This window comes from Salmo trutta, chromosome 23 (assembly GCF_901001165.1).
Source record: "Salmo trutta chromosome 23, fSalTru1.1, whole genome shotgun sequence".
Lineage (NCBI taxonomy): Eukaryota > Metazoa > Chordata > Actinopteri > Salmoniformes > Salmonidae > Salmo > Salmo trutta.
In genome coordinates, this window is record NC_042979.1 from 11,836,210 (window position 1) to 11,857,663 (window position 21,454).

The 21,454-nt window shown below is 43.9% G+C and overlaps 1 protein-coding gene across 3 annotated transcripts; it reads left to right on the top strand.

The window, feature by feature from the left end:
- Positions 1 to 368: 368 nt before the first annotated feature.
- Positions 369 to 19,723, top strand: nup155 (nucleoporin 155). Of its 3 annotated transcripts, none has more exons than XM_029708964.1 (34): positions 369 to 496; positions 1,080 to 1,237; positions 1,407 to 1,544; positions 1,793 to 1,889; positions 2,001 to 2,071; positions 5,204 to 5,296; positions 7,949 to 8,212; positions 8,310 to 8,383; positions 9,371 to 9,462; positions 9,584 to 9,681; positions 9,793 to 9,960; positions 10,051 to 10,151; positions 10,362 to 10,532; positions 10,668 to 10,778; positions 10,881 to 11,061; positions 11,248 to 11,313; positions 11,449 to 11,593; positions 11,757 to 11,823; positions 11,916 to 12,031; positions 12,179 to 12,285; positions 12,443 to 12,576; positions 14,318 to 14,509; positions 14,711 to 14,849; positions 14,957 to 15,092; positions 15,219 to 15,372; positions 15,556 to 15,660; positions 15,791 to 15,945; positions 16,121 to 16,250; positions 16,374 to 16,487; positions 16,604 to 16,724; positions 17,356 to 17,466; positions 17,732 to 17,868; positions 18,086 to 18,192; positions 18,375 to 18,513. In XM_029708964.1, the coding sequence occupies exons 2-34, from the start codon at positions 1,096 to 1,098 to the stop codon at positions 18,511 to 18,513; spliced, it is 4,176 nt and encodes a 1,391-aa protein (XP_029564824.1). In that variant the 5' UTR covers positions 369 to 496; positions 1,080 to 1,095. The 3 variants fall into 3 exon arrangements, with proteins under 3 accessions (XP_029564824.1, XP_029564826.1, XP_029564827.1); XM_029708966.1 differs by having other exon boundaries at positions 369 to 489; XM_029708967.1 differs by lacking the exon at positions 369 to 496 and having other exon boundaries at positions 1,096 to 1,237; positions 18,375 to 19,723.
- The last annotated feature ends 1,731 nt before the right edge of the window (positions 19,724 to 21,454 follow it).

Consider the following 21,454-nt stretch of genomic DNA (forward strand, 5'->3'; position numbering starts at 1 on the left):
CCCGCCATGCTATCTGCCGCCCAAAATCAGAACGATCTGTTTCTGCCCGAAAGGAGAGGCGTTTGGATATTTCGCACATGCGTTCAGCACTTCAACTGGTACGTATGTACCATGTCCAAACCTATAGTTAATACTCTGGCGCTTCTTAGTGGACAGAAACTGTAATTACAGTGTCCGTTGTGCTGCAAGAACAGATTATATCGACTGAAAATAAAATAAAACAGGTCAGTCATTTTGGTCTGGGCAACGAAATATTTTGAATAGTTCAACACTTTTGCAAATGCCATTAGTGTAGAGAGCATGTAGAAATTCACTTCTAAAGCGTATTTGAAATTACACAGGAAGTACATCCTATAACCTTTCGCCCTCTTCAAAATTGTCATGAGGCTGGCGGGCTAGCTGCTACACTTGTTTACACCGAAGACTAGAATATTTTGCTTATCACACATAGTGTTAACAATTAATTACGTCCGGACTGCTTTCTGTAGGGTAAGATGTAAGAAAAGTAGCGAACGTTATTCAACAAATCTCACTTAACTTTAGCTAGCTAACGTTAGCTCGCAGCTTAGAATAAACTGGTTTTAGCCCGCGTTTTTAGCTATTTTAGTGTTAGCAAGATGTGCTGTTATCTTGGCTATTATGTGCTATTAACCTACTATATAACTAGTTTAGATAGCTAACTCATCCAGTTACCCAGTTTCACAAGTTAGTCGCCACACGTACTTTTATAACTTCCAACAGCCTTCTTTTGATAAACAGAAAAGTGTGTGTGTATCTAACTTAATTAGCTAGCTAACGTTAGCTCGCCAACGTTAACTAGCTACAGAGTCATTGCAGAACGTGGAGACGGGGTTGGACAGGCTAAATGGAGCTTGCTAGTTGGCTACTGTGTTTGCCATATAATCAACTCCGTCTACTGCCTTTCATCTGTCGTATAGTTTGCATGTTAGGGGACATGTCTGTCCGTAAAGTTGCACCTGCGGTGACAGTCTGGTTTGTTTGTGGTTGGATTTTGACCACGGCTGACGTCACAGTGGTGCTGAAATGTTATTTTCATCTTCTCATGCGAATCTCATCAGTCCCACAGTGTCAAACATGCCGTCCACCTTGGGACCCAGCAGTCCTGCTGCTGCCCTTGCGGAAGCGCTGGAGAGCTCCGGCCGGCTCATAGACAGACACCTTCAGGATGACCGCTGCTTCCCTGACCTCTCAGAGCTTCTTAATGTCCCCGCACACAGTAAGTCAAGTAATTGGAGGTGCAAGGTTATATGTTGTTCAAGTTTGTCATATCAATTCATCTCACAAGACACTTTAGCCCTGATATTTTGGCTGTAGCCAGCTTACTGTGTCTAGGGAGGCTACAGCCACATCTCAGGGCTTAGTTCACTCCCCACTCTGTGTTGCAGACATGCCATCTTTGTCTGGGGGGTCGGACATGGACTACCCTCTTCAAGGACCTGGGCTGATCAGTGTGCCAAACCTCCCTGAGCTCAGTGCAGTCCGAAGGGTTCCCCTACCCCCTGAGCTGGTGGAGCAATTCAGCCGTATCCTTTTCAGAGACTAGGGGAAGGAAAGGGGGATACCTAGTCAGTTGTACAACCAAATGCCTTCAACTGAGTTGTCTTCCACATTGAACCCAACCCCTCTGAATCATAATACACAGAGGGAGCTGTGTCCAACTGTCCAGGTCTCACCCATAGAACTCAGAAATGCCTGTGCAGAATTATGTGAACTGTTTAAAACTAACCACCATTTCAGAAAAGCTGCCTAGCCCTTAACCTTCCCCTAACAGATATGCAGTGCAATTGTATGATGGGAGTTTTTCCTGAAATCTGTCGAGCATGGCTCACCATTGACAACGATATCTTCATGTGGAATTATGAGGATGGGTGAGTACCAAGCACTCATAAATTAAGTTATTTTGTTAAAAAAACAAACATTGCAGGAGCAGTAAACATGGACCCATTTTCATTGGACGCTGTCATCACTTTGTTCCACAGGGGGGACGTTGCATATTTTGACGGGCTCAGTGAAACCATCCTGTCCGTGGGGCTGGTCAAACCTAAAGCAGGTAAAATAGCAACACTCTTTCACCTGAGCTGTGTTTCCTATATTCAAAATTACAACAGCTCTGTAGGTGTTTGGGTTCAAGGCCCAGCGCAGTCAAAAGTGTGATTTTTTTTTTTCTTCTATGTGTATGCGGTGCCTTCGGAAAGTATTCAGACCACGTGACCTTTTACACATTTTGTTACATTACAGCCTTATTCTAAAATTGATTAAATAACAAAAAATCCTCAGCAGTCTACACACAATACCCCCATAATGACAAAGCGAAAACAGGTTTTGAATTTTTTTTTTGCAAATGTATTTAAAATAGTAAACAGATATACCTTAAGTATTCAGACCTTTTGCTATGAGACTTGAAATTGAGCTCAGGTGCATCCTGTTTCCATTGATCATCCTTGAGATGTTTCTATAACTTGATTGGAGTCCACCTGTGGTAAATTCTTTTGATTGGACATGATTTGGAAAGGCACACACCTGTCTATATGAGGTCCCACAGTTGACAGTGCATGTCAGAGCAAAAACCAAGCCATGAGGTCAAAGGAATTGTCTGTAAGATCCAAGACAGGACTGTGTCGAGGCACAGATCTGGGGAAGGGTACCAAAACATTTCTGCAGCATTGAAGGTCCCCAAGAACACAGTGGCCTCCATCATTCTTAAATGGGAGAAGTTTGGAACCACCAAGACTCTTCCTAGAGCTGGCCGCCCGGCCAAACTGAGCAATCGGGGGAGAAGGGCCTTGGTCAGGTAGGTGACCAAGAACCCGATGTCACTCTGACAGAGCTCTAAAGTTCCTCTGTGGAGATGGGAGACACTTCCAGAAAGACAACCATCTCTGCAGCACCCCACCAATCAGTCCTTTATGGTAGACTGGCCAGACGGAAGCCACTCGGTAATAGGAAATTGAAAACCTGCTAGGAGTTTGCCAAAAGGCACATAAAGACTCAGACCATGAGAAACAAGATTCTCTGGTCTGATGAAACCAAGATTAAACTCTGGCCTGAATGCCAAGTGTCATGTTTGGAGGAAACCTGGCACCCATCCCTACAGGAAGCATGGTGGTGGCAGCATCATGCTGTGGGGATGTTCTTCAGTGGCAGGGACTTGGAGACTAGTCAGGATCAAGGCAAAGATGAACAGAGCAAAGTAAAAAGAGATCCTTGATGAAAACCCACTCCAGAGCGCTCAGGATCTCAGACTGGGGCGAAGGACAAGGACCCTAAGCACACAGGCAAGACAACGCAGGAGTGGCTTCGGGACAAGTCTCTAAATGTCCTTGAGTGGCCCAGCCAGAGCCTGGACTTAAACTCAATCGAACATCTCTGGAGAGACCTAAAAATAGCTGTGCAGCAGCGCTCCCAATCCAACCTGACAGAGCTTGAGAGGATCTGCAGAGAAGAATGGGAGAAACTCCCCAAATACAGATGCCAAGCTTGTAGCATCCTACCCAAGAAGACACTATGCTGTAATCGCTGCCAAAGGTGCTTCAGCAAAGTACTGAGTAAAGGGTATGAATACTTATGTAAATGTCATATTGACATTTTTTATTTGTAATAAATGTGCAACATTTTCTAAACCTTTTTTTGCTTTGTCATTATGGGGGAAAAAACGATTTATTCAATTTTAGAATGAGGCTGTAACCAGAGAGCTGGTTGAGAGAATGCTAAGAGTGTGCAGAGCTGTCATCAAGATAAAGGGACTTTCTTTGAAGAATCTCAAATATAAAATATATTTAGAATTGTTTAACACTTGTTTTGGTTACTACATGATTCCATATGTGTTGTTTAATCATGTTGATGTATTCACTATTATTCTACAATGTAAATAGTGAAAAATACAGGAGGACCCTGGAATGAGTAGGTGTCCAAACCATTGACTGGTAGTGTGTATAGATATTAGGTACAGTTTATTAGGTACACCTATCTAGTACCGGGTCAGACTCCCCTTTGCCTCCAGAACAGCCTGAATTCTCTGGGGGCGTGGATTCTACAATGTGTCGAAAGTTTGTTGCCCAATTGGTATCAAGAAACCTAACGTGTGCCTGGAAAACATTCCTTACACCACCGCCACCAGCATGTACCAATGACAGCAGGCAAAATGGGTTCATGGACTCGTTCTGCTTTCGCCAAATCCTGATTCTGTCCTCAGCACGACTCCACAGCATTTGTCGGACCAGGCAATATTTTCCACTCCTTAGTTGTCCAGTGATTCCGGGCCCACTGGATTCGGTTCTTCTTGTTTTTAGCTTATAGGAGTGGAACCCGGTCTGGCCGTCTGCTGCGATAGCCCATCCGTGACAAGGATCAACTAATTGTTCGTTCTGATATGCCGTACTGCACACCTATTGTACTGCATTATTATTTCGATTCTTGCCATTTTCCTTCGACCTCATCAACTAGTTGTTTTCGCCCACAGGACTGCTGCTGATTGGATGTTATTTGTTTGTTGCGCTATTCTCTGTGAACCCTAGACACTGTTGTACGTGGAAAGGCCAGAATGGCAGATGTTTCTGAGATACTTGATCCGGCACCTCCTGTCACCGATCATACCACACACAGTCACTTAGGTCACTAGTTTTTCACGTTCTAGCGTTCAATCAAACATTAACTGAATGCTTCAATGCCTGTCTGCCTGCTTTTATAGCAGGCCACGGCCAAGTGACTCACTGTCTGTAGGAGCGAGCCTTTTTTGTGAACAGGGTGGTGTACCTAATAAACTTATTTCCACACTGAGGCTGGAATAATATTGTGAAAATGATAATGCCCATTTAGTGTAAGAGCTGTTTGTGGGGGGGGGGAAGCCAGATATTTCAACCTGTTGTGATGGAATAGAGTTTTTGCCTGCCTGGTGACATCACCAGGCTGTAAATTAGTTAATAGACCAATAAGAAAGTGTTCCAAACCTCTCTGCCAATAACGGCTAGTTTTCCCCTCCCCACTCAGACTACTCCTAGACAGTCCTAGCAAAATTCTTGCTTGAGAAATTCCTCTTTGTTAAGAAGCTATTTTTGTGTCTTGTTTTCAATTTAAAATGGTCAAAAATCTAAGCGTAATGTATTTAATTGTTACCCAAAAATCATTTGATATTGAGATAAAAATGGCTGCATTGGACCTTTTTTTAACTTAATTTTTTCCACAGGGATTTTCCAGCCACACATCCACTTCCTGTTGGTCTTAGCCACTCCTGTGGATGTAGTGATCCTGGGGCTCAGCTTCCCTAAAGCTCAGGCAGGTGAGTAATGATGATCCTCCTAGACCTGAAGCACACAACCTGGTGTCATCAATTCGGCATACAGTTTTGAAATTGGTTGATTTTGTTTAGATTGATATTTTTGTGTTGTTGGTATTAGTATTAAAGTCTTACTCCAGTCTCCTTTTCACCTCATTTAACACCTGATTTACTTAACCGGATACTTCGGGATTTTGGCAATGAGCCCCTTTATCTACTTCCCCAGAGTCAGATTAACTCCTAGACACCATTTTTGTCTCTGCATGCAGTTTTAGTGTAGTTGCTAACTAGCTCTAGTGCAATTGCTAACTAAGCATGCTAGTGGATACCCATAGTCTTCCAGTCATTGCACTAATGCTAGTTAGCATTGGCTTGCGAAACTACTTTCATCTTCATAGAGACAAAAATGGTATCTAGGTGTTCATCTGACTCTGGGAAAGTAGGTAAAGGGGCCTCATTGCCAAAATCCCAAAGTATCCCTTTAACAAATGGCACATCTCAATAGGTCTTCCGGGTATCCTCATGACATGGCACAAGTGGGGGGTGCTCCTTTCCTCTTTTGTTCTATGGCTCAGTTGGTAGAGCATGGTGTTTGCAACGCCAGCATGGTGGGTGCAATGCCAGGGTTGTGGGTTCGATTCCCACGGGGGGCCAGTACAAAAAAATGTATGAAATGTATGCATTCACTACTGTAAGTCGCTCTGGATAAGAGCGTCTGCTTAATGACTAAAATGTAAATGTTCACTATTGTTCCTCAAGCAAGATGGGAGGCTGATGACATCAGTCACCATTGGTCCAACTGCTTGAATGCCCTACTCCTTGAATTTTGCAGTTGCCTAAACACTATTAAAACATTTTTTTTTTACCCTTTAGCAGTGGTGTAAAGTACTTAAGTAAAAAATACTTTTAAGTACTGCTCAAGTAGTTTTTTTGGGTATCTCTACTATTTATATTTTTGACAACTTTTGCTTCACTACATTCCTAAAGAAAATAATTTACTTTTTACTCAATACATTTTCTCTGACACCTAAAAGTACTCAATACATTTTGAATGCTTAGCAGGACAGGAAAATGATCCAATTCACACACTTAACAAGAGAACATCCTGGTCATCCCTACTGTAGGGCTGGGCGGTACACCGTATTTTACTATATATCGGTATTTATGCACGTAACGGTATTTTAATATTTGGTTTGTTAAATGTAATACGCCGTGTGTAATGTCCATTTTTATAGTTTACTCTGCTACTTCAGTCATCCCTCTCCGCTCTCTCTCCATGCTGCTTTCCACACAGACCTAGTCCCACTTCCTGTCACTCAAGGAGCGCATTTGTTGTTGCTTGACCACGAGACACTTTCGTTCAGTCTGCATGGTCAATGCAGCACATGCAACAATGTTGATGACAACGATGTTTCCACTTTGATCTTAATATACATCCACAAGCGTTCTATAATTACAATATTAGTTTGTGTTTCTTACATCTGCAAACAGCTAGTTTGTATTTTCTTAGCAAGTTAAGCTAAATCGTGTTAGCTGGCTAACTAGCTAACAAAAGTACTGAGTCAGAGCAAACGTAGCTAGCTAATACAGCCTGAAACCAGTACTAGTGGAGGCTTAAATCAGCATGTTTGTGCAACAGTATCTTCTAAATCAAAGAGGAATAGGCGAAGCATGAATATGTTGGCTATATGAATAAAGATTTAATGTAGCCAAAGATTGTAGAGTCCCCTAGGAAACACTGAACATCACTTTGGTTCCTACCATGTCACAATAACTCATCCATGGCGTTTTCATTTGTTGTCATGTCAAACAACACTGTATTCAAAGTGCCCACTATAATTTATGTTCTAACTATAGAATTATAATAAAAATTATATTTCCATGATTCCAAAAGTTCACCTAAGGGTTTTGATCTAAATTGCAATTGCAACATTTGGTTAAATAAGGCCTAGTATTTTTGCCCATGTTGTGGCAGTGTGGAAATGATCTCAAATGAGTGCAGGAAATGATTTTAGGTTGAATTGAACAGTATAAAACAATCCGAATGGTGAAAGGCCCATTGAAATAATTTAGAATATTTGTGTTGTCACACACTACTCATAAAGCCAACTTAGAACTTTTATTAATCAAAACATAAAATACCTTCAAATTTGAAAAATACCATTATATATTTTGCCCATATCGCCCTACACTACTGCCTCTGATCTGGCGGACTCACTAAACACACATGCTTCGTTTGTAAATTGTGTTGGAGTGTGCCACTGGCTATTGGTAAATAAAAAAGAAAATGGTGCCGTCTGGTTTGCTTAATATAAGGAATTTGACATTATTTGTACTTTAAAATCAAAGTATATTTAAAACCAAATACTTTTAGACTTTTACTCAAGTAGTATTTTACTGGGTGACTAACTTGAGTAATTTTCTATAAAGGTATCTTTTACATTTACTCAAGTATGACAATTGGGTACTTTTTCCACCACTGCCCTTTAGTCGTGTGTGTGTACTTTACTGTATTTATACTTGGGATATCGCTTTTCAACAGGAAAAGTATAAAAATCACTGGAGGACGTCTTTAACCCACCATGGACTACTTCAGAAATGGATCTACTCTCGCTCGACTTCTCTTTCCTCTGTTCCTCTCCCTCTCTTTATCAGGGTTGAATGACAGCATGTCTGGAGGGATGCAGTTACTACCAGACCCGCTGTACTCCATCCCCACAGACAACACCTATCTCCTGGCCATTACCTCCACCGACCTGGGCCGCATCTTCCTGGCAGGGAAAGATGGCTGCCTGTATGAGGTAGCCTACCAGGCCGAGGCAGGCTGGTTCAGCCAACGCTGTAAGAAGATTAACCACTCCAAAAGCAGCCTGTCCTTCCTAGTCCCCTCTCTGCTCCAGTTCTCCTTCTCTGAGGACGGTAAGGATAGTTCGGAGGCTCCTTGTGGAATTGGAACTTTCTTATGCTCTAGTTCCTGAATTGAATTTGACAACTTTTCTATCTTGGTGCCCCACAGACCCGGTAGTGCAGATTGCCATTGACAACTCCCGTAACACACTCTTCACCCGTTCAGAGAAGGGGGTTCTACAGGTACACAACCCAGAGTGTAACTATTTGAATGGTAGTACTGTAGTAAATATCAATTATCAATCATATTGATATATGATATCAATCAATATCATATCATGTTTATTTGAGGATTTGTGGAATAGGATGATGCTTTGGGTAGAACTTTGTCAGACATTTCAAAAGGTTGTACTATTTAGGACAGGGGTTCCCAAATTTATTTCATCCACGACCCCATTTTGATATCTGAAAATTCTCAAAATGATGTGATTAACAGCCAGTGTTTACTTTTATATTTGGGACTATTGCAGTCAATTGCAAAACATTGTAACAGTATTTCTGATTGTCTTGTCAACTCGCCGTCACATACTTTTAATTTGGGCCTATAACAGCCAATTGCTAATTGGACTGACATGTCTCCTATCTCACCACCACCGATGAGATGGGTGTGCTTGATTCATGTCGCGTTGGAGATTCTGAAAGTCAGGGGGCGTGGTCAACAGTGCGCACCTCATCTCTGCTGTCACATCCAACCTGGATCGATATTTGGTTTTAATGCAGACGAGAGCACTGCTGAAGTCAGCTTCACACAGATATGAGCTGGCAAAGGGTACCATGAGTTTTAACGCTCTGAGAGACTGCAGGAACCAAAACTCCTCCGTGATGACCCGTCAATGCTTTGTCTGCAGCAAAAGTCCACATGGCCGCTCGAAAGGCCGCAGTTGACTGTTGCACTTGGATCATTCCGATTCAAGCGCATTTTCCCACGATCTAAGGGTACTCTTGAGTTTTATCTTTTAGATTTCAATAGTTTTCATTTTGATTTTTAAGTTTAACCACATTACAATGATTTCGAGAGACAATGACGATATGTGGGGGGGGGGTCAGGATTTTGGAAATTCTCCCACGACTCCATTTTCATAACAGGCGACTCCACGTGGGGTTGCGACCCCTAGATTGGGAACCGCTGAATTAGGACCTTGAGTTAAAAGCTGCTGATGTCTGTTCCAGGTGTATGATCTGGGTGTAGACGGGCAGGGTATGAGCCGTGTGGCGGCCATGTCACAGAGTTCCATCGTGGCTGCAGCAGGAAACGTTGCCAGGTTTGTCAGCTACTCCTCACCTCTGGTTAAATCCAGAGTGCTAATGAATGGTTCAGATGGTCAAAGATCATCACTGCTTAAGAACAAATCACAATTAATCTCTTTATATCGCTCCCTGTAGGACCATAGATCGCTCTGTGTTTAAACCCATCATAGAGATCTCTGTGATAGACAGATCGGAGTCGTCCGACTGCCACCTGCTGGCTGTCACTCATGCAGGTAAGGAGACGGACTGACACGGGAGAGGAAATAAAAGCCGTACTGACATTCTTTTCATTGCGGAATAAGTATCTACAAAGACCTTATGTAGGTCTCCATCTCTGCTTGTAGGAGTGCGTCTCTACTTCAGCACCACTCCCTTTGCCCCACAACACGCCAAGCAGCCAGCGGCACGCCCTTGTCTGCTTGCTCTGGTCCATGTCCGCCTGCCTCCAGGCTTCTCTGCCTCCTCCACCCTGCAGAAGCCTGCCAAGGTCCACAAAGCTCTGCACAGCAAAGGTAAAAGCCACTCTGCAGTCTATACGCTCTCCTGTTATAAATGGTCCTCCTAAAGGTTTACTCATGTGTCTCTGATGTTGATCCCGACAGGAGTTCTCCTGATGGCAGCGTCTGAGACTGAGGACAGTGACATCCTGTGGTGCATCAACCATGACTCCTTCCCCTTTAAGAAACCCCTGATGGAGGCTCAGGTGGGAGCTGAGGGAGTGAGGGTCAAAGTTAATTAGTGATGTAAAACCCCATCTGCTTTGGAGCTGAAATTAGACACACACTACTATGTGTAGTCAAAACCCCGGCTTACTTTGCAATGCATATGCTATGATTTAGTTTCCTTTTAAATGTAGTATTTGTTTGGCTTCAAAGAGTATTATAGCTCATATTGTCTGTGTATACCATTGCAGATGATGTCCAATGTAGATGGCCACTCCTGGGCGCTTTGTGACATCAAGGAGGAGAAGGCACCTAAAATGTCTACCCCCCTGAATAAGGATCAGGTTCCCCTCACTGACTCTCCTGTCGTGGTACAGCAACACAATGTCCCTCCGCAGAAATTTGTCCTTCTCTCTGCCAAGGTACGGTCAAGATTTTACGGCTTAGTTTGTACTGCCTGAATGGCACTGTAAATTCACACGGTCAATGAAACTCGTTCAGTCCTGTCATTTTGTGAACAAACGTCTATACACTGGTTGTTATTCATGGTCTTCCAGGGAAGTCACATCTTCCACAAGTTGCGGCCGGTGGACCAGCTGCGCCACCTACTGGTGAGCGGTACTGGTGGAGAGAGTGAAGAAGTCGAGCGCTTCTTCAAACTGCACAGGGTAGAGGAGTCTCTCATTACTCATTGTCTTGTTACTGCAAGCACCGCTACACCCACTCTTTATTTCTCTGTTTTTTTTACCTAACCCTCCTCTTCACCTCAGGAGGAGCAGGCGTGTGCCACTGCTCTGATAGTAGCCTGTTCCAGTGCTGCCTGCGACAGAGAGGTGTCTCAGTGGGCCACCAGAGCCTTCTTTAGGTATGGAGGAGAGGCTCAGATGAGGTTCCCCTCGGCTCATTCTGCTCCTAGCAACGTCGGAGCGCTGTTCGGCTCTCCTGTACCAGGTGAGGCGCGTCTGAGGGAGGATTTCTGCTTAAAGCCAAATTCCCATTCGTTGTAGCATGGCAATAATGCCCTCGTCGAAATCCCTTGTGTAAGTTGTACACAGTGCATTGCAATTAGACTGCTCATGAATGAGAAGTTATCTGTCGGTATCACTTGTCTTACTTCCTGCCTGCCTGTTGTTTTAGGGTCCACTATGCCGGTTGGTAGCAGTCCAATGCCTAACCCTAGTTTCTTAGCAACGCCTGTTCCAGGTACACAGCCCTTTTTTCAGTCTTTTTCTGTTGCAGTGTGCCTTGCCCGTCGACAGTACTCAACACATTCACCCACTGAATATTAGCAACATTCGAGTGTTTAATGTTTAATGTGCCCTGACAACAATCTCTCAGGTATGATGCCCCAGAGTGTGTCTACGCCCTATATACCTGCCACGCCCATGCCCTCCGCCCCCATCACTGGCATGTCTTCTGGGCCAGAGGTGGTCTTCTCAGGGAAACACAATGGCATCAGTGTCTACTTCGCACGCATAATGGGGTAAGTCCCCTCACCTGGATAGCGTACTGTAGTCAGGCCTCACTTCCGTACTCAGGGGAAATGCTATTTTTTACTTTACTGGACTGAGACATATTACTCATGTGTTTCACTTATAGCATGGCTTGAGTGACTTCACTAACTTGTGAACGTTATTGGTTAACAGTAATATCTGGGACGGGAGTCTTGCTGTTGAGAAGACCATCAGTAAAGGAAATCAGGCTGTCAGTATTGTGAGTATTACATTAACAGCATATTACAGTCCTCCTTTGCAAGTTAATTTGAGGATGATCAATCTCTCTCTCTCTCTCTCTCTCTCCCCCAGTTGGAGAGCACAGCCAGCTCATCTGATCTGGAGTCAGTTCTTCTGGAGCTCCGTGGTCTGAAGGACTTCCTGGATAAGAACTCCCAGTTCAGCCCCTCGTCTCTGGGGGCAGCCAGGTAAGACACAGCCTTGGACCCTGCCTCTCCCCATGGCCAAGACCTGGGCTGGCTGCTTTATGGGTGGTACTATATATCCACACTTCTATGGTCATCTAGTGAAATAAATAGTATTTGATTTGCATGTTGAACTCCACCCATCTGCAGTTTCAGCTCTCCAGCCAATCTGCAGCAGCGTCTGCTGGGCTTCATGCGGCCTGATGGAGGAGCCAGTTCTCAGCAGGTCCAGCAGGAGCTCCAGAGGAAGTACCACAGTAAGTAATGTGTGGATGTTAGTTAAACTGCCATTCCAAATCAAGGAGCAACTAGAATGACCACATTGTTGATGACCACCAATGAGAACACACTATTGTTATATTTTGTGGTCTCTGTACTCTGTGACTAATGTTTCTCTCTCTTCCCCGTCCACAGCCGAGGCTCAGGCCTATGAGAAGATGTCCCTGCAGGGTATCCAGCAGCTGGTGCATCGCTCCTGTCAGACCCTGGCCCTGTGGAAGCTGCTGTGTGACCACCAGTTCAGCCTCATCATCTCTGAACTACCCATGGTAAGCTTCCAGCACCAATGACCTCACTGGGGTCTGGTTTCCCGGACACAGATTAAGCCTAGTCCATTCTCCGTTGGGATAGATTTTTAATCCAGGACCGGGCTTAATCTGTCCGGGAAACCGGCGCTGGATATTCAGGATGTGCAGGATTACATTGTGCTGTCAGTCAGACTAATTCATCTAATTGGTTAATCATCAACACACACTCCCCTCCGTATTTATTTCAACAGTGAAGCTAAAATGTGTACATTTGTGTCTGTACTCCAGCATTTTTGATTTGAGATCAAGTGTTTCAAATGAGGTGACAGTACACTCATTAGAGTGTATTTCAATAGATATCTGTTTAACCGTTTACAAATGTGAGCACTTTATGTATCTAGTCTCCCCCCAAAATTGGTAACCTCTCCTATTATTGGTAATGGTGAGAGGTTAGCGTTTTGGTGGGGTATGGTCTTTGTTCCTCTAACTTTCTCAGTCATCATTAGTCATGATTACCCGTAACCATGGCAGCATCCACATTAATGTAGACGTGTTCAGAAACATCTATTATTATTTACAATAAAAGTGGCTCCAAAATGACAATACATTATTTACCATTAATTTGTATTGGGCACAACATAATCCGAAATGCAACCAAAACAAACTGCAAATGCGTCCAAGAAGTTTGTGGAGTCACAAGCTTGATGCAGTTAAGGAATGATAGGAATATGGGACCAAATACTACACTTTTAACTATACTGAACAAAAATATTAATGCAACTTGTAAAGTGCTGCGTTACATTCCAACATTCCTCTCAAATGTTGTGCACATATTTGTTTACATCCATGTTAGTGAGCATTTCTCCTTTGCCAAGATAATCCATCCACCTGACTGGTGTGGCATATCAAGAAGCTGATTAAACGGCATAATCGTTACACAGGTGCACCTTGTGCTGGACAATAAAAGGCCACTAAAATGTGCAGTTTTGTCACACAACACAATGCCACAGATGTCTCAAGTTTTGAGGGAGCAGGAAATTTGCATGGTGACTGCTGGAATGTCCACCAGAGCTGTTGCCAGAGAATTTAAAAATAATTTCTCTACCATAAGCCGCCTCCAACGTTGTTTTAGAGAATTTGGCTGTACGTCCAACCGGCCTCACAACTGCAGACCACATGTAACTACGCCTTCCCAGGACCTCCACATCTGGCTTTTTCACCTGCGGGATCATCTGAGACAAGTCACTCGGACAGCTGATTGAAACTGAGGAGTATTTATTTCTGGAATAAAGCCCTTTTGTGGGGAGGAACTTATTCTGACTGGCTGGGCCTGGCTCCCCAGTGGTTGTGCCCAGACATGTGAAATCCATAGATTAGGGCATAATGAATTTATTTAAATTGACTGATTTCCTTTATAAAATGTAACCGAGTAAAATTGTTTCAATTATTGCATGTTGTGTTATTTTTGTTCAGTATACTTTAATACTCGGAGTGCATTTTTCCAAATATTTTAGAAGAAAAAAATATGTAAAGTGCTTTCATGAAAATATGTATGAAAATTCCCTCAAATAAAAGGTGACATTTTGTATTGTCACAGCATATGAAACATTTGATCTCAAATCCAAAATGCTGGAGTATAGAGACAAATTTCTACGTTTTAGCTTCTGTCCAAATAAATACGGAGGAGGGTGTATTTCTGGAGTCTTTTGTAAAGATGTCTCCCTTGTCTCCTGTTTGTAACCCGTGTGTGACTTGTAAATAGGAGTTCCAGGACCAGATGAAGGGGGCGAGTTTTAAGGACGTGGTGATCCGGGGTCGAGAGCTGACTGGAGCTCTGATCACAGCCCTCATCAACGTCTACATCAAAGACTCCGCCTCTGTAGATGCCATCAGCAACCACCTTAGAGACATCTGTCCTTTGCTGTACAGCAGCGACGACAGCGTCTGCTCAAAGGTAGTCTACAAACACACACGCTGTGTTTTTATTTGTCTATATGACAGGGAAGATGTCCATCTGATTTTGGCTACAAAGTTAATTCTCATCTGCAGTCCCTGGGCAAAGTTTGATGGCATCCGCTGTTGCCTCCTCAGTCCTCTTTTTCCCTTTACAACTGTATCTCAGAACTAAATCTCCCCCTCCCTCTGTCCCTTCCAGGCTAATGAGTTGCTACAGGGCTCCAGACAGATCCAGACTAAGATCGATAAGGAGAGAACACTGAGAGAGTCACTACAACTCTACCAGCTGATCAGCCAACACACAGACCTGCCACTGGTCTGCTCCCAGTACAGACAGGGTAAGGCTCCACACACACCTGGCCTTCACACTAATACTATTCGAAATGTCCTTGACTCTTCATGCTTAGTGTGGATGGGACGCTAAGGGTGTTTCTCTCTCTCTCAGTGCGTTTTTATGAGGGGGTGCTTGAGCTGTGCCTGACTGCAGCGGATAAGAAGGATCCTCAGAGGCTGGGACCTCACTTCTATAAGAACGGAGAACCAGAGGAGGACCAGGCTGGAGCGCTGGCCTTCCAGGAGAGGTAACTAACCACCTGTTCACGTTGATCATGAGACTGTGGTAATAGAGATCTGCTGAGGGACGTCCTGGCCGTTTTATTTTCTCCCTTGTGCTGACAGACTGACCACCCCCTCGTCTCCTCCTGTAGGTTATCATGTTATAAGTGCATCACAGACACCATGCAGGAGCTGGTGAACCAGAGTAAAGCTGCTCCTCAGTCTCCCAGTGTCCCTAAGCAGCCAGGACCCCCTGTTATGACCTCTGACCCTAACATGCTGAGTAATGAGGACGCCACCGCCCACGTGAGTGCTGCGGGGAGGAGACTGTTACCCCCAATAACAATATTAGGAATTTGTTTACAAAAATAATATTTTTTTTTTATTTTTTTTGTATAAGTGTGTGAATTTTTAGGTCTAAAGATTTTGGCCTCAATTCATTCATGCTATGGATGAGCTGTCTCATGATCTTCTCATTCTCCCTGGCAGTTTGAGCAGGTCATTGGTCTGGCCCAGAGGTCACAGGATGAACTCTTCCACATAGCCCTCTACAACTGGCTGATACAGGCTGACCTCACCGACAAGCTTCTGGAGGTAAGAACCTTCTGGCATTGTCCCACAGTCACGGCCTGAGGTGCCTGGTTCTGTTCTTTATAGTGGATGAGTATATTGCGTTAAACTGATCTTTCATTGTGGTTTATTATCGTCTCTCTCCTCTTTCCAGGTGAACTCTCCATACCTGGAGGAACACCTGATGCACATGATCAAGCAGGACCAGAGTAAGGTGCGGAACATGGACCTGCTGTGGCGGTACTATGAGAAGAGCCGTAGCTTTGGCAAGGCAGCGCACGTCCTGGCCAGGCTCGCTGACATGCACAGGTACGACCTAACAGCCCCCCGAGTCTTGATGGGCCATTTCCACACACTGTGTGGCTCAGTGGTAGAGCCCGGCGCTACCACTGACATGAAAATGGCCTCATTCATGTTGATTCTGAGCGACGTTAAAAAGGAGCACGAACATATTATACGTGTGTCTGTCTGTGTGCGTGTGCAGTACTGAGATCTCCCTGAAGCAGAGGCTGGAGTACATCTCCAGGGCCATCCTGTCAGCCAAGAGCTCCTCCTGCATCTCTGCTCAAGGAGCTGAAGGGGAGTTCCTGCATGAGCTGGAGGAGAAGATGGAGGTACGGGGGAGGGGAAATAACTCCTCGCTTCATTATTTGGTTTTTAGGTTTTGGCCCCTTTTTGATAAGGTTTAGATTTGGGCTCTGTCAACTCAAGCTGATATTGTTTGTCCCTTCTCCCAGGTGGTGCGTATTCAGGTCCAGATCCAGGAGACTCTGAGCAGACGTTACTCCCAGCATCCCTCTGTACAGGGAGCCATGTCACAACTGGATTCCGAGCTTATGGACATCACCAAGGTAACGGTGCATGGATATCTAACATTGCCCCTCACTCCAATAGTTCTGTTTGGTAATACATTTTCCTCCCGTACAGTAAATGTTTTAATACCCCTGTCCTTTGTCCTCCTATCTAGCTGTATGGGGAGTTTGCAGATCACTTCCGGTTGTCTGAATGCAAACTGGCCATCATCCACTGTGCTGGTCACTCTGACCCCATCCTGGTGCACTCTCTGTGGCAGGAGATCATGGAGAAAGGTGTGTACAGACAAGTGCTCCTGACGTTATCCAACGCGTTTGTCTCTTGAGTAGTTAACGAATAGACCTAACTACTCCGAAACTGGCTGGTTGGTTACGTGTCGTCTTACAAAGCTATACATGTTCATTTCTCTGCTAATCATAAAAACTAGATTGTATCCACTTATTATTTCCCTTTTGTCGCATAGAGATGTATGGAGATTGCAAATGATCTCTCAATTGTGCTGCCCGTGCACTCAGACGCCATAATGGGACAGATACAACGTTGCGATCTCCATACATCTCTCTGCGACAAAAGGGAAATAATAAGGAAGTGGATAGAATCTAGTTTTTATGATTATCAGAGAAATTAACATATTAATAAAATATTGCTAACGATGTATAGCTTTGTAAGACTATAAATGACCAACCACCCAGTTTTGGAGTAGTTAGGTCTATTCCCCTGCTTTTGAGAGGAGCTGGCTACTGTACCGGGAGACTTCACGGAATTGCGCTAAGCTAACAATACGCTAGCTTCAATAATCTCCAAACTGCACTCGGACATAAAAATGGTATCCATGAGTTCATCTGACTCTGGGTAAGTAGATAAACAACCTAAATCTTGAATTCTGTTATTTTTCCTTCATTCCAGAGCTAGGTGACAGTGTGGCCATGAGTCCAGCTGACAGGATGAGAGCTCTGAGTCTCAAACTGGTGTCTCTGGGGAAAATCTACGCAGGAACACCCAGATACTTCCCACTGGGTAAAACCACAGGCCTACTTTCATTTATTCAGCCAATTCTCTGATTTTCCTCTATGTAAGACATCCATACTTAGTGTAATTACATTAGCAGTTCATTATTTCAACATGCATGTCTCTAAGGTGTTATGTCTATAGGGTCTGGATGTTTAATCTGTAATTGCTTCATTATCCACCAACACCTGTCCTAGGTTGTCTCCTACCATTTGAACTACAGAGATGGGCAAATTGTTTAATGTACAGTACTTTTCCACTGTCTTGTCTCCAGAATTCCTGGTGAAGTTTTTGGAGCAGGAGGTGTGTCATCTGAATTGGGACGTGGGCTTTGTCACCTTCACCATGCAGGAGATAGGAGTCCAGCTCCCCCGTCTGCTGGAGGTCTACGACCAACTTTTCAAGACACGGGTATATCTCTCAATTAAATTCAATGACCATTATTCATCCCTGAGGGGCAATTATTGCTGCCAGTTTTGGGATACAAATAGATAAAGATACTCTTAATAATAAAGGGTTATTATAAAATCCTATTTTGCACCTGTTCAACTTGAGCATTATTTGATTAATTAATAAGGTTCTGTAGACATTAAAAAATGGAATGTCTCTAACTGTGACTGTGTCCCAGGATCCGTGTTGGCAGCGTCTGAAGAAGCCTCTCCACCTGGTAGAGTGTATACATGTGCTGCTGTCAGGATACGTAGAGGACCCCAGCAGAGTACCAACATATGACCGGTAACTAACCCATCACCACGTGTGCTAACCGTCGCTGCTCTCTTCATTAGGCAATGCTTCTCATTTGAAAACATATCAACCTGTGTACGTACGTAGTCATGGCAATTATTGTTTGTAAACATGTTTAAAATGTATCTAATACGCTCAGTCTAACTCCTATTCCTCCTTCCCCATCTTGTCAGACGGCGGTTCACTAATGTGTGTCTGGATAACATCTGTGGTTACCTGGTGGAGCTGCAGTCCCTGAGTCCTAACTCTACCCTGCGGCTCACAATCGGCAACTTCAAGGCCCTGCAGGCCAAGCTGGAGAAAGTTCACTGAGGAGGTTCCCAGGGGTCACAGGAAGATCAGCAAGTAAAGAGACAGAATGAAACTGGTTTACAGTTCTGAATAACATGACTCTTCTGTATATCTCCTGTTCTGGCTGGTGTTTGATAGTGGAGTGATATTGAGAATACAGTTCGGTCTCTCAGACTGCACTGCAGTTGCGTCGCAAAGGACTACACCCCCGCATTTCTCATGAAGGGGCTATTGACCAGCTCACTACACCCCCGTCTTCAGACTTTTTACATCCTATTTTTTAACTTATTTTATAAGTACAGTATGCATTTGTTTTGTGGTATAAGCCTAGAAGTGAAGACAACTTATTGGTGTCTGAGGGAATTGTATTGGTTTCACAAATGAATGTTAGGCAAAGATGAACTGTTGTCATACACAGAATTAGGGGACAATACTTTACAGGGATTGGATCGCCATTTACATATGGAGTTACTGTACTTATGTGGGTAAAATATAGAGAATGTACGTATGTAGAGGAGAAATGCACTTACATGATTGTTGTGATGGCTTTCTCATTTGTTTAAACTTGAATCCACATGCTGGATATCGTGCTGATATGAGTGTCTTTCCTTCTACATGCCTGCCATGATTCAGGCCTAAGTAGTGGACATTAGCCTCTGATGCGAGCTGAGGACGCTGTCTTAATCACTCCACTCATTTAAACCCAGTTTAATCCCCCCCGCAGTTTAGATGTCAAGAAGACTGTTAAGCTGACAGTATTTGGCTTTGTCTGTACCACTCAACTTCTCCGTAATACAGAGTCAAATATTGGTACTCCTAACATGCTAAGAATTCCTTCTCTGCCAAAGTTTTATAATAACTTAACCTTACTTTTACATGTTTTGTTAGTATTTCTTGTTTTTCTGAATGACTTAACACCTTAATCAGTGTGTCTGCTTTTGGCCGACTAGTTAAATGGCTTTTATTTGACTGTATGAGTGTTGTACTCAACTGAGATTTCAGGGATGAGACAGAAATCCTCGATCCATGCCTTGTGTAAGGGTGCTGTTCAAACAGTTTTACTCTGAGAACTCAGGCCTGCAATGAGCAATTTTATAAAATAAGCCAATTTTACATGCATAGAATAATTTCAATTTGTCATAGTTTTTTTGTTTAAGATTGTATTGGGAAAAAATGTATAATAAAATGTGCAACCTGTTCAGTAAATAAAAAATAAACACTTTGATTTGAACTCTTTGTACAGGTGAATGTTCACATATATCCATGTATGGGTCCCGTTGTGATATACACTGTGGCCAGTTTATCTAGTTTATCCATCTAGTACTGGGTGAGACCCCCCAGCCCTTGCCTCCACAACAGCCTGAAATCTTCAGGGCATGAACATGTCGCTCAATTGGTATCAAGGGACCTAACGTCTGCCAGAAACATTACAGCACCAGCCTGTAGTGTTGATACCAGGCCGGATGTGGCCTTGGAATCATGCTGCTTACGCCAAATCCTGACTCTGCCATCAGCATGATGCAATAGGAACCAGGATTTTGTCGGACCAGGTAATGTTTTGTCCAGTGTTGGTGATCGTGTGCCCAATGGAGCCTCTTGTTTTTAGCTGATAGGAGTGGAACCCAGTGTGGTCGTCTGCTGCAATAGCCCATTCGTGACCAGGACCGATGAGTTGTCTGTTCCCGAGATGCCGTTCTGCGCACCACTTGTACTGCGCTGTTATTTGGCTGTTTGTGGCCTGCCTGTTAGCTAGCTCGATTCTTGCCATTCTCCTTCGACCTCTCATCAACAAGCTGTTTTCGCCCACAGGACTGCCGCTGACGATGTTTTTTGTTTGTCGCACCGTTCTCAGGAAACCCTCGAGACTGTCGTGCGTTAAAAGCCCAGGAGGACAGCCATTTCTGAGATACTGGACCAGTGCGCCTGGCACCAATCATACCATTCTAACATTGATTTGAACAGTAACTGGATGCCTGTCTGCCTGCTTTATGACTCGCTGTCTGTAGAAGTGAACCGTTTTCGTTAAGGGGGTGGTGTACTTAATTGACCACAGTGTATACAGTGCTTTCGGAAAGTATTCAGACCCCTTGACTTTTTCCACATTTTATGTTACAGCCTTATTCTAAAATGGATTAAATAAATAAGAATCCTCAGAAATCTACACACAATACTCCATAATGACAAAGTGAAAACAGGTTAAGACTTGCTAATTTATAAAAAAATAAACATACCATATTTATGTAAGCGTTCAGACCCTTTGCTATGAGACTTGAAATTTAGCTCGGTGCATCCTGTTTCCTTGAGCTGTTTCTACAACTTTATTGGAGTCCCCCTGTGGTAAATTCAATTGATTGGACATATGGAAAGGCACACACCTGTCTATATAAGGTCCCACAGTTGCATGTTAGAGCAGAAACCAATTTGAAGGCGTTGTCTGTAGAGCTCCGAGACAGGATTGGGTCGAGGCACAGATCTGGGGAAGGGTACCAAAAAATGTCTGCAGCATTGAAGGTCCCCCCCCCCTCCATCATTCTTAAACGGAAGAAGTTTGGAATCACCAAAACTCTTCCTAGAGCTGGCTAAACTGAGCAATCAGGGGAGAAGGGCCTTGGTCAAGGAGGTGACCATGATCCCGATGGTTACTCTGACAATACCTCTGTACCACAGTACCTCTGTGGAGATGGGAGAACCTTCCAGAAGGACACCCATCTCTGCAGCACTCCACCAATCAGGCCTTTATGGTAGAGTTGCCAGACGGAAGCCACTCCTCAGTAAAAGGCATATGACAGTCCACTTGGAGTTTTCCAAAAGGCACATAAAGACTCAGACCATGAAAAACAAGATTCTCTGGTCTGATGAAACCAAGATGGAACTCTTTGGCCTGAATGCCAAGCGTCATGTCTGGAGGAAACCTAGCACCATCCCTACGGTGAAGCATGGTGGTGGCAGCATCATGCTGTGA